A 12,684-nucleotide genomic window follows, 5' to 3' on the forward strand; every position below is an offset into this window, starting at 1 on the left:
AAGCAGAGAAAATGGCATTATGTTGCCTTGCTTTCTGCTCCGGCCTGCTGCAGAGACTTCCCAGCCAAAGAGCCAGCTAGCGAAGCCAGCACAGCCAGGGCACCAGGAGGTGCCCCAGCTCTTGGCTGTGCTGGGGAGTCTCAATTGAAATAACAAGTACTCACCATGTTGACCACTTTAAATGTAAATTTGAATATTGATTTTTTTTCCTTGTCCTGTTTTGACCTGCGAAATTTCAAAAAATTTGCTGTGGCACTCACTGTTCATTCCTGTTTATCCAAAAGCATTTTGCAACAGTACAAACCAGTACAAACCTGGGCTTGGTTTCACTCCTTGCAATGCAATGCCTTCACCTGGAGTTTCAGATTCAACATGAGCTGTTTCTCAAAGGAAATCTTGACAGAAAGCTTAAGAAGTTGTGCCTTTGCTGAGATTAATTTAAGAATTCTGTTCTTGTACTGTGTTTTTCTAATTATCTAGAGTCTTTGTTAGGAGCTTGCACTGTATTGTCCTTTTGATGGGATTGCTCATCTCTAACATGCAATTAAAATATTCAGAAATTACTGCAGACTGCTAGGCATCATCTAATACCCTCATTTATAGAATTGTGGCTCCTAAAAATGCAGTGATGATACCATGTAATCAATAATTTAGAGGTCCCAGCAATACTTATGTCAGCACTCCTGATCAACGATATCATGGAAAACAAATACTGGCTTCCTCACATTTCAAGCGTGCTCTGGGAATCAAAGAGCTCATCTCCTTGTTCTGGGCATCCCTGTTTTCATCCTTGCCTCTTCACATTTGTCACAATATTTATTTTACAATATACTCAAGGTTGTGAACATGCGTATTGCAGCTTTGTTACTTTCTTTTGGTGCCAGCTGAACTCTTAGTGGCTTCTAGGATGATCAGTGATTGTATTATGTGCTGTTATAAAGATAAAACTAAACCCCAGCTATAACATTTTAGTATGAAAAAATATGAAAGAACCAATAAACTTTAATTGTAGTGTAACTCCATTTAGCTCCTCTGATTGCAGTATAATATTTTATATTATTGAGTAGGCTTATGAAGCCCCTGTTACAGATAAATGTACACACATCTGTTTTCGGTGTGTTATTTATCACATTCCCTTATGTTTTTTGTTCTTACAGTCAGAGACTAAGATACTTTCCTGAAATCACTCTTCACAGAAAATTTTCCTGCCGGTGTACAAAACGTGCTCTTTGCAGAGGGATGGTTACAGAAATCCCTGCATCACCTCTCTCATTATCTTTTATAACTCAGTTACTCACTTTGGAATCGACTTCATGGTATACATCCCATGTACATAACTTTCATCACGGGGCACTCCTAAATCTCTCTCTTTGAAGTTGTTAATATCCACAAATTTTACAGAACTCGTACTGCTCGTGCAGTAACCCTCTAACACATTTACAGAGGGTTTTAAGCATAATAGGAGATGATGCTCACACCTGATTATAAGGGTCTTACTGACATTTGAAGCTCTACTGTGATTAGCCATTATTAAAACATCTGTTTATCATCAGGCACGAGAAATGTGAACATAAAGCACCAGCAATGATTGTAATTAGTGGTACAGAAGTGCATTGTCTGCACTTACCTTTACCTGAGCTGCATGGCCCTTGTTAGGGAGCTAGTACGCACCTGTATATGTAATAACGGGTTATATAAAAGTATGTGTGTGTGTAAATATGCATAGTTATACGTATACAGTTATATACATACAAATATATATGTATATTTAAGTTGAGGTATGAGGGACGTGACTTTTTCTAGACTCATTAAATAAACCTCTGGGCCTGTGCTGCCATGAGCCCTGCCAGCTGCAGAGATTTGTCTTACAGAACAATTTCTAACAGAAATAAATGGGTCCTTGTTTTGCTTGAGAGGTACTGAATTACATTTGCCATTTACCTAACTGCATTAAAAGACTGAGTACGAGTGTGCACAGCACATGCCGCGCAGCAGTGACTTTGTGGTCTTTGGAGATTGATATCAAAAAAGATGTAGTGCTTCATAAAGTGCCTGTGGATCAGAAGGGAATAAGTGAGCGTTGGCTGCTTATCTGGTTCCTTGGTACCAGTGTGGGCCTCAGAGATAGGTGGTATCTTTGCAGCTACATCTGAATCTATTGTGGGGAGGAAAATATACCACGTGTGTTCATCATTCTCGAAATGTATGAAATAGAAAGAAGAGTTAGCTGATGACCGTCAGTCACAGATTTAAGGCAGTAATACTGTACCTCTTATAAACGTGTTTGACCAGCTGATTTCTGCCGAGGAGGGGAAGCTCTGCCTTTTGGAGGCTTTGCAGGTGGTACTTGCTCTGGAATTGTGTGATGGACACCAACAGGAACTTGCTCCCAGGTGCCAATCGAACGCATCCGTTACAGACCAGCTGGTCAGAATTGGTACTGCAATGAAAATCCCATTTTTCAGAGTTATTTGTTTGCATAATATGATGGATGTGTTAATGTGAATATGTTGTGAAGCAGCATCAGGCAGAGTTATTTGTAGGAAGGATGACCTGCCTTTCAGAACGCTTCGCTGGGTTAGAAACTGGCTGGATGGCCGGGCCCAGAGAGTTGTGGTGAATGGAGTCAAATCTGGTTGGAGGCTAGTCACAAGTGGTGTCCCCCAAGGCTCGGTACTGGGGCCGGTCCTCTTTAATATCTTTATCGATGATCTGGATGAGGGCGTCCAGTGCACCCTCAGTAAGTTTGCAGATGACACCAAGCTAAGTGCGTGTGTCGATCTGCTCGAGGGCAGGAAGGCTCTGCAGGAGGATCTGGATAGGCTGGAGCGATGGGCTGAGGCCAACTGTATGAAGTTCAACAAGGCCAAGTGCCGGGTCCTGCACCTGGGGCGCAACAACCCCAAGCAGAGCTACAGGCTGGGAGATGAGTGGCTGGAAAGCTGCCTGGCCAAGAAGGACCTGGGAGTATTGGTTGATAGTCGGCTGAATATGAGCCTGCAGTGTGCTCAGGTGGCCGAGAAGGCCAACAGCATCCTGGCCTGTATAAGAAGCAGTGTGGCCAGCAGGTCTAGGGAAGTGATTGTGCCCCTGTACTCGGCTCTGGTGAGGCCGCACCTCGAGTACTGTGTTCAGTTTTGGGCCCCTCGCTACAGGAAGGACATGGACGTGCTTGAGCGAGTCCAGAGAAGGGCGACCAAGCTGGTGAGGGGTCTGGAGAACAAGTCTTACGAGGAGCGGCTGAGGGAGCTGGGCTTGTTCAGCCTGGAGAAGAGGAGGCTCAGGGGCGACCTTATCGCTCTCTACAGTTACCTTAAAGGAAGCTGTAGCGAGGTGGGGGTTGGTCTGTTCTCCCACGTGCCTGGTGACAGGACGAGGGGGAATGGGCGAAAGTTGCGCCAGGGGAGGTTTAGGTTGGATGTTAGGAAGTACTTCTTTACCGAAAGGGTTATTAAGCATTGGAACGGGCTGCCCAGGGAGGTGGTGGAGTCACCATCCCTGGAGGTCTTTAAAAGACGTTTAGATGTAGAGCTTAGCGATATGGTTTAGTGGAGTACTTAGTGTTAGGTCGGAGGTTGGACTCGATGATCTTGAGGTCTCTTCCAACCTAGAAATCTGTGTCTGTGTCTGTGTCAGAATTACAGGAGGCAATAGAAAGATGAAAATTCTGGTATTTGCTGTCTTCTGAGCTTACTCAGCTAGTGGTGTCAGCTTAACAGTTATGCCTTTGCTATGAAGATTGTATGAAAACAGTGTAGGCAAAATGTCTAATTTCTCACTAAGGAATGTCAGCACATGAAGAAATACCTATTTCTGATGAACTACTAAGACATGTTTATAGTACTTGTTCATGGTAGGGCACTGTGATGCCGTTGGATATTTTAGTCCAAAATATAAACTGTATTTCATTCATTTTTGTCACAATCACTAATCTATTCCTTTAAATACTCAGTTATCAGTGTTTTTACCATTCATGACCAACCAAGTTGCCATTCTGCTTTATGTGACAATCATGCATTATACTGGATTAAAAATAACAAAACAAAACAGACAAAAAAACTGAAATGGCCAGGCTAGTTACATTTCTTCACATCTGATAGAAAGCACCTACTTATATATTTTATACCTATATTTTCCTGCTCTCAGTGAATTTACTGAGATTGGCAGAGTTTTTAGTGACTTGATGTCAGCCCCCATCATCACCAGCAAATACAGCGGTAGCCTGTCCTTTTCAGTATCCCCTGCCACTCTGTTGAATAACATTTATTTCTTCCTCTAGAACAGAGCTCATCTAAAAACAGTTTAAATGCCAATTTTGTACAAGAGAGGAAAAAAAAACCTGAAAAATTGAGATCCCATTCATATTACTTGGCTCTTCCATTCTGAAGAGAGTGAAAGACTATATATATATATTTACAGAAATAACTCATACTATAGCTACAGATCATTCTTTCCAATTAATGTAATTATAAAATTAAAATCATTTCTCAGAAAGGAACCTCTGTCTTGAAAATTAGACTCAAAAAGCAGGTTTCCAGTGTTCTAATACATTCACTTAGTTCTGCAATGCAATTTTAGAAGAAAAATTGGAATTTACACTTTTAAGGTTTTACTTCCTGTTAATGTTGTTATGGAGAAAAACTCATTAACTAGAGTATTTGTGAACTAAAGGAATAACAAATAAAAGCAAAGTAGTCTCTTGGATTTTATTCATAAGAATATTTTTAAATATTTTGTTGAAATGCTTTTTGCTTAGTTCTTTTCCCTGTAGTGAAATGGGATATGAGGATGAAATTTATTGCAATTACTCCTTGAAAAAAATACAAGTGCAGAGGTCTTCAGAGTAGTTTTGTTTACTTGAACTGTTTCTCTAAGGAGTAACTCTATTAGAAACACTGTATTAAAACATTTATAGTTAGCATAAATGTCTAAACTGCTTCCGAGATGAAAATTTGAACTATTTTGTGTTCTGTACATCCAGTTCACATGATACTGTTTTTCTTGAACGTATTGCAATGTTAATGCCATGCTAATTTTAATATTTGGTTTTACAAGGGGACTCTTGCTTCTGAAATATATAGTGTAGTATATCACGCATGACATTGAAGTCTTGGAACTTATCAGAGATATGACTACCAAAGTTGGAAAAAAAATATTCAAACCTCCAAAATCAGTACACATTCAATTATTAGGATATAACAGGATTCTCATGAAAACCTCTCAAGGTCAGTGAGAAATTTGTCATGTACAATGAGGGTAGGATGAAACATAATGAATTTTTCTGCCTCTGAAACATGATAATGCGCTACAAATTTCCCCAGATCACTCGTTGTTATTAGCCATGCATAGAAAATGATGTGTCCCAGGTAATGATGAATCCAGACCCTTATTTCTTGCCTGCTTTCAGCCTGCACTGACTTCTCCCCATTTCAATGATACTATTGGTTTTAGGCAACCTTTCCAAAGCCCATGTGCTGTACAGATAAAAGTGAGGATTAAGTTAGATACATATTTTGCATCATTTCAGTGCATTGTAGTCCATTGTCCAGTGGATGAGTTTTATGTTACTGATTTGAAGTATGTACCCATTTTCATGCTTTCCCATGAATTAATTTGTTTCCTCTGCAGTTCACAATAGGTTTTCAAATTTTGAAATTTTGCTAATCACATTTTTCCCCTTGTCTTGTTTTTTTTCCAGCTCTCGTAAATGTGAAACTTTGGGCTATTGATCGGCAATGTTTTCAAACAATAATGATGAGGACAGGCCTCATCAAGCATACTGAGTATATGGAATTTTTAAAAAGGTATGACACTTGTTTACTTTATAAGAAATACAGTGAAATTGCCGTCCTCATCTTTGACTTTTTGTGAATGCAGTGTTTGATTTATGTTCTTTTCATCTCTTTTTATTTGCTGTTTAACCATCTGTAAGCAGTATCCTTCAGCCAAAGGGAGGGCGATCACCAAGAGGAGTTGTGCTGCTCTTTAGTTTCATTCCCATTGCAAGTCATTCATTTGCAGAGTCACACAGCCTTCTTGTAAAAGAAGAAGCTTTGCTATGAGTCATTCAAAGCTTACATTATTACAGAAAATACCCATCAAAATAAAAACCTCCCCAGGGAAACATCTGGTTTGCAAAATGTTGTAGAAGCAAGTCCATTCAAAGTGTATTTTTGTACTTCCAGAGGCAAAAGGCAAGTTTCTAGTGAAGCAAAAGCTGCAGGTTTCTGTAAAATACGAGTTAGATGAGTAGCAAGAAAGGCATAAAGTCTTTCACTCCTTAAATTTGGCCTGTCTCACGAGCGTCATTCAGTTAGTGCCGTCATCCCAAACTATGACAAATCCTCCTTACCAAAGCAATGGCTAATATCCCAATAATTCAGGTCTGCCATAGCCGTGAAGAACTGGCTATGCTTCATGTCAGCAAAGTAATAGCAAATAGGAGCATAACATCACCGAATCCTAGAGAAAAAAATTGCCCAAGTCAGTGATGTTGAAAGTAATCCCATCATAATCTCATCGTTACTAAGTCATTACTGCAATGGGTTTGTCCCAGATCAAAATGTTCCCAGCTGAATCATTTCCATCCCGGGCTGAGGACCTCTCTGTGCAGAAGTGATGAGGGGTAGCATACCACAGAGGTGATTTCTGGTGCTGGTGGATGGGGACGGGCACAAAACCCTTCAGATTTGGGCTCCTTTTCCCCTACCTCTCTCCAGCAGTAGGCTGTGCTTGATTTCTCTCTTTTCTATTTTGGATTCAGCTAATTTTCAACACAGGGAAACATTTTAAAACTGATTGTGTAATTTCCAAAATAAGCTGCTTAATTTTTCCCCAAACAGAGTTTTTCAGAGAAATTTGCTCTTCTAAGACCTAGAAGATTTTACAGTTTGCAAACTGAGTAATGATGCACCCCCTGTAAAGGAATGTTTTTAACACTAATTCCATGCAGCTATGTCAAATGACAGATAACAAGTCTACCTACCATGGGCACACTTGATTTTTAGCTTTATTTACTTCTGTTTGTGAACTTTTAATGTATTTTCAAACATAAGACTTATGAAAATAGAAGAACATGCACAGTACGTTCACTCGGGCTTTCAATAACATAAACTCTAGGAGCAGCATGTATTCATTCAACCTAAAATTAGTTTTTCTTCAGTTACCACTGGAGGAAAAGGGAGGTAGTAAAAATAACATATAGATGCTAAAGAAACCCACATGACACTTCTAGCTGGGAGTCACATAATTGGGCTGTCCTGCAGGGACCTGGGAGGGTGACCACAGTCACAGACCACAGATCTGCAGGCAAGGCTTCACAGATGATTTAAAAACAATAAAATGTTAGTAATAATAACAATGAAGTAATAAAGCTAAAATAATTGGCCAGGCAGCATGGCCTCTGATAAGGACAAGATGTTGCCCTAGAGAGGACCTGGAGCTCCATGGAGATGTTCTGCTGCTCAGAGATTACATGCAAGTGCAGTCATCAAAGTCTAGCTTTTTCCAGGTGTCCGTTTGTGGTTATTCACAAGCAAGCTCATGAGAGAAAACAAAACCTGTTGCTGTGTTGAAAGCATTTATAAAATCATGAATTAAAATGTTAACAAGCATTGGCCTTTTTTGTGTGCTAGTGAATGAAACCAAAAAATGAATATAAGATCAGTTCTGGGGGTTAGAGCCTCTGGCTCTCTTCCAAAGCAGAAGCTATGCACATATTAAGCTCTTAAGCTTTGAGCTTTAATAGAGATTTTCTAGAAGATTGTCAAGATTAATTTGGATGCAGGTTGCACAGAGCCTGCCCAGCTTTAATTTTAAAGCAAACACTGTGAGTAAGAAACACAAGAGTTTTCTCACTGTATCAGAGCTTCTTGGTCACAGCCTATTACAGTGTGTTGAGAGCATTTTAATGCTCATTAAAAAGACTAAAAGCAAGTATTTTTTCTTTAAATCTTGCTGTTTCAGTTTTGGAAAATATTTTTCACGTGCAACAAGTGCAGCAAGGGGCAGACAGTTGCATGGAGGTCATTATCAAATGATATTGTCTAGTTTTGCTCTGTGCATCAACAGCTATCTCAAGCTCAACATAAATCAAATTTTTTTATTTCAATGAGGTATTAACTGCTCATTTTTAAGTATGCTCCCTTTCTCAGTGTTGAAGGAAAAAAATACACTAAATCTTGAAAACAAGGAGTATGTCAATTGTTGACCTTATTTGTTATTTTTTCCTTTCCAATATTAATAAGTGAATGAAAATGCTCATTAAGAAATTTAACAGAACAGAAACAAAGATGTAAATGAAACCTGTTCACAAAAATGTCAGTGTGGTTAGAAAGCATTATTCTTTGCTCTCAATGCTCTAAAAAAGTTGCCCTTTATAATCTTTTCTTAGTCACAATAATGTAACAGTCATTCTCTTTAATAGAATGTTTTTACCTATGAACAAAATACAGTAGAAATGCAACTTTTGGGGTGAAATAAGAGCATTCATATCTTCTCATTCATCTTGCTGACAATAGGTGCAGTCTGAGCCCAAGTGTCACGAGGGCTCCATATAGTCATTGTACAAAATATTAGCTCGTTGGTCGGTATTTGTGGCCTTGCTGTGTTTTTCCTTAGAAGGAGCATACTGTTGAAATGAGTCAGCTATTACGTTCCTAATGTCACCCTTTTATCTCCAGAGAATGTGTACTAGTCCTTTCTTCTGAATGCTGTAGGAAGCCCATAAAAAGTACATTTCCTAGTTAAAAAAATCCCAGTAAAGATACTGTGCCAGAAGGCTGTCTTCTTGTTTGCTCCAAGGAGTAGTAGTACATAGTTCTCATGGTCTTATAAAAGTCAAGATGACTCTTTTGATTTATATAAATCAACTGCAGTACACTGAAGCTAGGAGCAACAGAACATCTCAGTGTTCATAGTATTTATGAGGAACCAGTCTCTGTTTCCCTTTCTGTTGCTTATAAAGTCAATGGATGATCCTTGAAAGTGATCAGAAGATGGCCAAATTCCATAGCAGCACCTGCTTCAAATAATGAATGGAAAATCCAGGCTATTTTTTGATCCCTGTGTATATGCTGAATACCAAATTGTAGCACTGATATCCTTTGAAGCACAGCTATGGCTCATTATGTAGCTAAATCAATGCTAGATTCAGCTAGTTCAAAGTGCAGCTAATGTGCAGGTAATGGCGAAGAGTTAAAATATAAACATAATCTAAAAAAATTCTGTAGAGTTAGTAACTCCTTATGGATGGAAATGCTGAACATTTAATCTTTAATCTTTACCCAATTTAGTGCTTACTGTATATTATTGAATATATCTGCCCTTATACAAGCAAGAAAAAGCATTGTCCTGCAATGCAGGTTACAGCTATGCTAAATCAACCGTACATCTCACTGCAGTGTTCATTCATGCAAGGTTACAATGATTTTCTTCTCAAGCCTGTAATGAAAATAATTCAATTTAAGCAAGATAAGAATATTTCAGTTACGGAAACAACGATTTATAAAATAAATTTGTTTAGGAAATAAGATGGGGAAAAGATTTTCACTGTAGCAGGTGTAATCATTTCCTGCTAAATCATAAAAGTTTTAAGGAGGGGCACAAATATCCACTCTTCAAAAAGGCCAGAATGCCTAGTAAGAGTAAATTATGTATTTTTTATGACTTTCTAAATTTTCCATAAAAAAGTGCCTCGTGTTCCGTTCCACCATGTAAACTCTGATTCATCCAAGACCCTGGAACGGATCAGGAGAACAAGTGATGAATACTCTGTGTAGCCTCAGAGGAAGGATCTAACTTTAGAAGCGGAAACTTAAAGGCAGTTAAGTGCATACACACACACAACCTTGAATCTTATAAATAAAAATTCAGTAATGAGAAGAGAAAATCAAAGTATCTTGTTAGCCCAAGCCTTAAATTTTAACTTTACTGTAGTCCTGATGAAAAAAATCCCACTCTTCAGCTTTTAACATTTTGTTTTAGTGTTTTGGTTTGATCTCAAGTGTCGTTTACAGTTATATCCAGGGCCAAATTGGCTTAAGTAGGAAGTTTTGATCTGGCCAAGCATGGCAGAACAGAAATGATTACATCTAAGAAAGGGAACCTTTCTAATTTTATAGTCCTCATGGCTTATCTGCCTGGAGTATTAGGCTGGTAAATTTCATGTGTATAAACACGTAGTTAATTGTTGCAACATACTGAAATGCCAAAATTGGTCAGTGTGTGTAGAGTGATGATTTTAGAGAAGGTTTTGCATTTCATGCAAGTCATTTATCACTGAGAGGAAAGCAAATAGAAAAACATGTGTAGCTTTATTAAACGACTGTGTCTTTGACAGATTGCCTGCAGTTTCATGCAAAATGTTTCCCAAGGTGCATCTTAGGGTGAAATTATTCTGGATAGAAGTGGGAGTGAAATTAAAAGAGAGAGGAAAACAGAGGAGAAGCTTTTAAAAAAGAGAGTTGGAAATCAGTGGTGAGTTGGTGAAATATGTACATTGAGATAGTTCCAGATTACAAAATCTGAAAAATAGGCGTTGGCCTAACAAAGACAGCTTTTGTGGAGGTCTGGAACATAGATGAAGTAAACAGAGGGGATAGCAGAGAAAGAGGAAAAGGGAAGTTATTTCTAGAAGGTAAATTAATGCATGTATTCCTAATACAAAGGTTTATGGAAGAACAGATGTATGGCTTCAAACCAGAAGCCCATCTAAGACCAGCGTCCTTTCCATCCCAAGATGGTGTTTAAGGCCAAAATGGAGAGGCCTACCCCCTGGGATGGGTGTGCAGCTCAGGACTTTGAAGACCAAGCACGTCACTTTGGGTGGTGCTCACCTCCACAAGGTCTGCTAGGGTGCCCACATTTTCTAAGACAGTCCAAGGAGTATTCCTTGGAGGAACGAGCTGAACTGTTATGTCATGGCCGGGTTCCCTCTGACCTCAGAGGCAGCCCAGAAAGCAGAGTTATCCCACCTGGTGGTGCCCTGTTGCTGTCCAGGCTGACTGACACCGGCTCAGTCATGTGTTCATGAACTGTGCTATCAAACAAGTGAAAAGTCACTGGTCACAGGAAGGCTTATGTCCAAGTTGTGATCTGCTGTATGGAGCCAAGGAAGGCTGAAAACATACAAACAGCGCCTCCTGAGAGCCGTTGGTGAAATGATAGGACTTGAATATCTGCTCACCTTCCTTTTCCTGTTCCGTGCCCCAAACTGACCATAGTAAGATGCCCAGGAAGGAGTAAAAACAGAGTGAGGTAATTCATACGTAATTTGGCAGGTTTGCATCCGAGCTGGCTTTCTGACGCCTCTCTGTGGAAAGCTCTGAATCTTTTCTCACTTCTGAGGTCTTCATGTGACATTTTTCAGACCTCTCTTGCCTGTTAGCATAACTCAAGCGAAGTGAATTGCATGCCACCCACAATTTTACTCTGATTTGCAGAGCTATCAAGTTGTATCTTCCTTTCTTTCTTAAGATGCACTGTTTCTTGTATTGCCTTATGCTCCCTAAAACCCACAGGTCTGCTAAGAGAGGGAAGATCGAGTGGCTGATCTACATGAGAGCACAGTGGTGATTTTAGCTGGAAAATGTAGGCAGCTGGATTCTTTCTGCATCATGGGAGCAAGGGTCTGGCCTTGAAGAGAGCACCTGGAAGTGATGGGTGCTCTTTCAGAGCGGACCTCCACCTAATACGCTCTTGGCTGAGCTCTGTAGCCACTCTGAGAATGCAGTGAGGGTTAAAATTGCCTTTTTTCATGTGTTCGATGTGAGCAAAACGATAGGCAAGAGGGACTATTTATGCAAGCAGAAAAACAACTCAAGGTTGAGTTTGTTTAGTGCAGAAGTTTTAGTGAAGTTATAGGATTCCTCAGTGATCATCAAAATGAAGAATGAATTCAGCCTTGTTTGCAACAAATCAAAGAATATTCCTATATAATATGCCTTTCAGTGGTTTATTTATTTATTTATTTATTTTAAGGTGAGATGGAAATACAGCTTAGCCAGTGAAAGTTGTGTTAAACTCATGATGCCATGAGGAGCTACACTGAGTTATACCTGGGGTTTTAGTGGGAAGGACTAAGGTGACTTAAGAAAGTTTTCAAGACTGAAACCTCAGTCTTCTGCATTTTGTTTAGATTAAGTATTGTGTTACAGCCAGCATTGGTGCAAAGACATTTTAGAAAGCTGGACTAGATTTGCATTTTAGCTCGGACTTCTTACTAAAAGTAAGAGAGTACAAAAAGAGCTGCGTCCGAGGCTGTAATTCATAGGCTGCTGTGGATCGGTGCGGGGTCCTGCTCCTGGGCTGTGGGGTTTGCTGAGCCCCTGCCTGCAAAAGCCAAAGGGAGCACTGGTGGGGGACGGGATGGGATGGGATGGGACGGGACGGGACCGGGTGGGATGGGACAGGATGGGATGGGATGGGATGGGACAGGACGGGTGCTGCAGCGCAGAGCATTAAGCGAGCACCGCAGCCAGGGAGGACCGAGGCATCCTCCGGGATGGGAAGTGGAGAATAAGTAAGATGTCAGGAAGCAAGGCAGGGAGGGCCTAAAGGTAAAAAGAAGGAAAAGGCTGTTGTATTTCCTTGGGCAGGCATGGAAAGGGTTCAGGGCTGTTTTTATGTGAGAGGCTCGGAGCAAAGGCGAGATGTGCTGTGCCCACAGGAGCTCTCAGGGAGTCC

General features: G+C 40.1%; 1 protein-coding gene across 3 annotated transcripts in view; it reads left to right on the forward strand.

The window, feature by feature from the left end:
• PRKG1 (protein kinase cGMP-dependent 1) overlaps nt 1-12,684 on the forward strand; it is a 467,733-nt gene that overhangs the window by 255,242 nt on the left and 199,807 nt on the right. For all 3 annotated transcript variants that reach the window (XM_035538227.1, XM_035538220.1, XM_035538236.2), the window contains exon 4: nt 5,699-5,804. In XM_035538227.1, coding sequence (XP_035394120.1) covers nt 5,699-5,804 — 106 coding nt within the window. The remainder of the gene's footprint in view (nt 1-5,698; nt 5,805-12,684) is intronic.

This window comes from Cygnus atratus, chromosome 7 (assembly GCF_013377495.2).
Source record: "Cygnus atratus isolate AKBS03 ecotype Queensland, Australia chromosome 7, CAtr_DNAZoo_HiC_assembly, whole genome shotgun sequence".
NCBI classification, from domain to species: domain Eukaryota; kingdom Metazoa; phylum Chordata; class Aves; order Anseriformes; family Anatidae; genus Cygnus; species Cygnus atratus.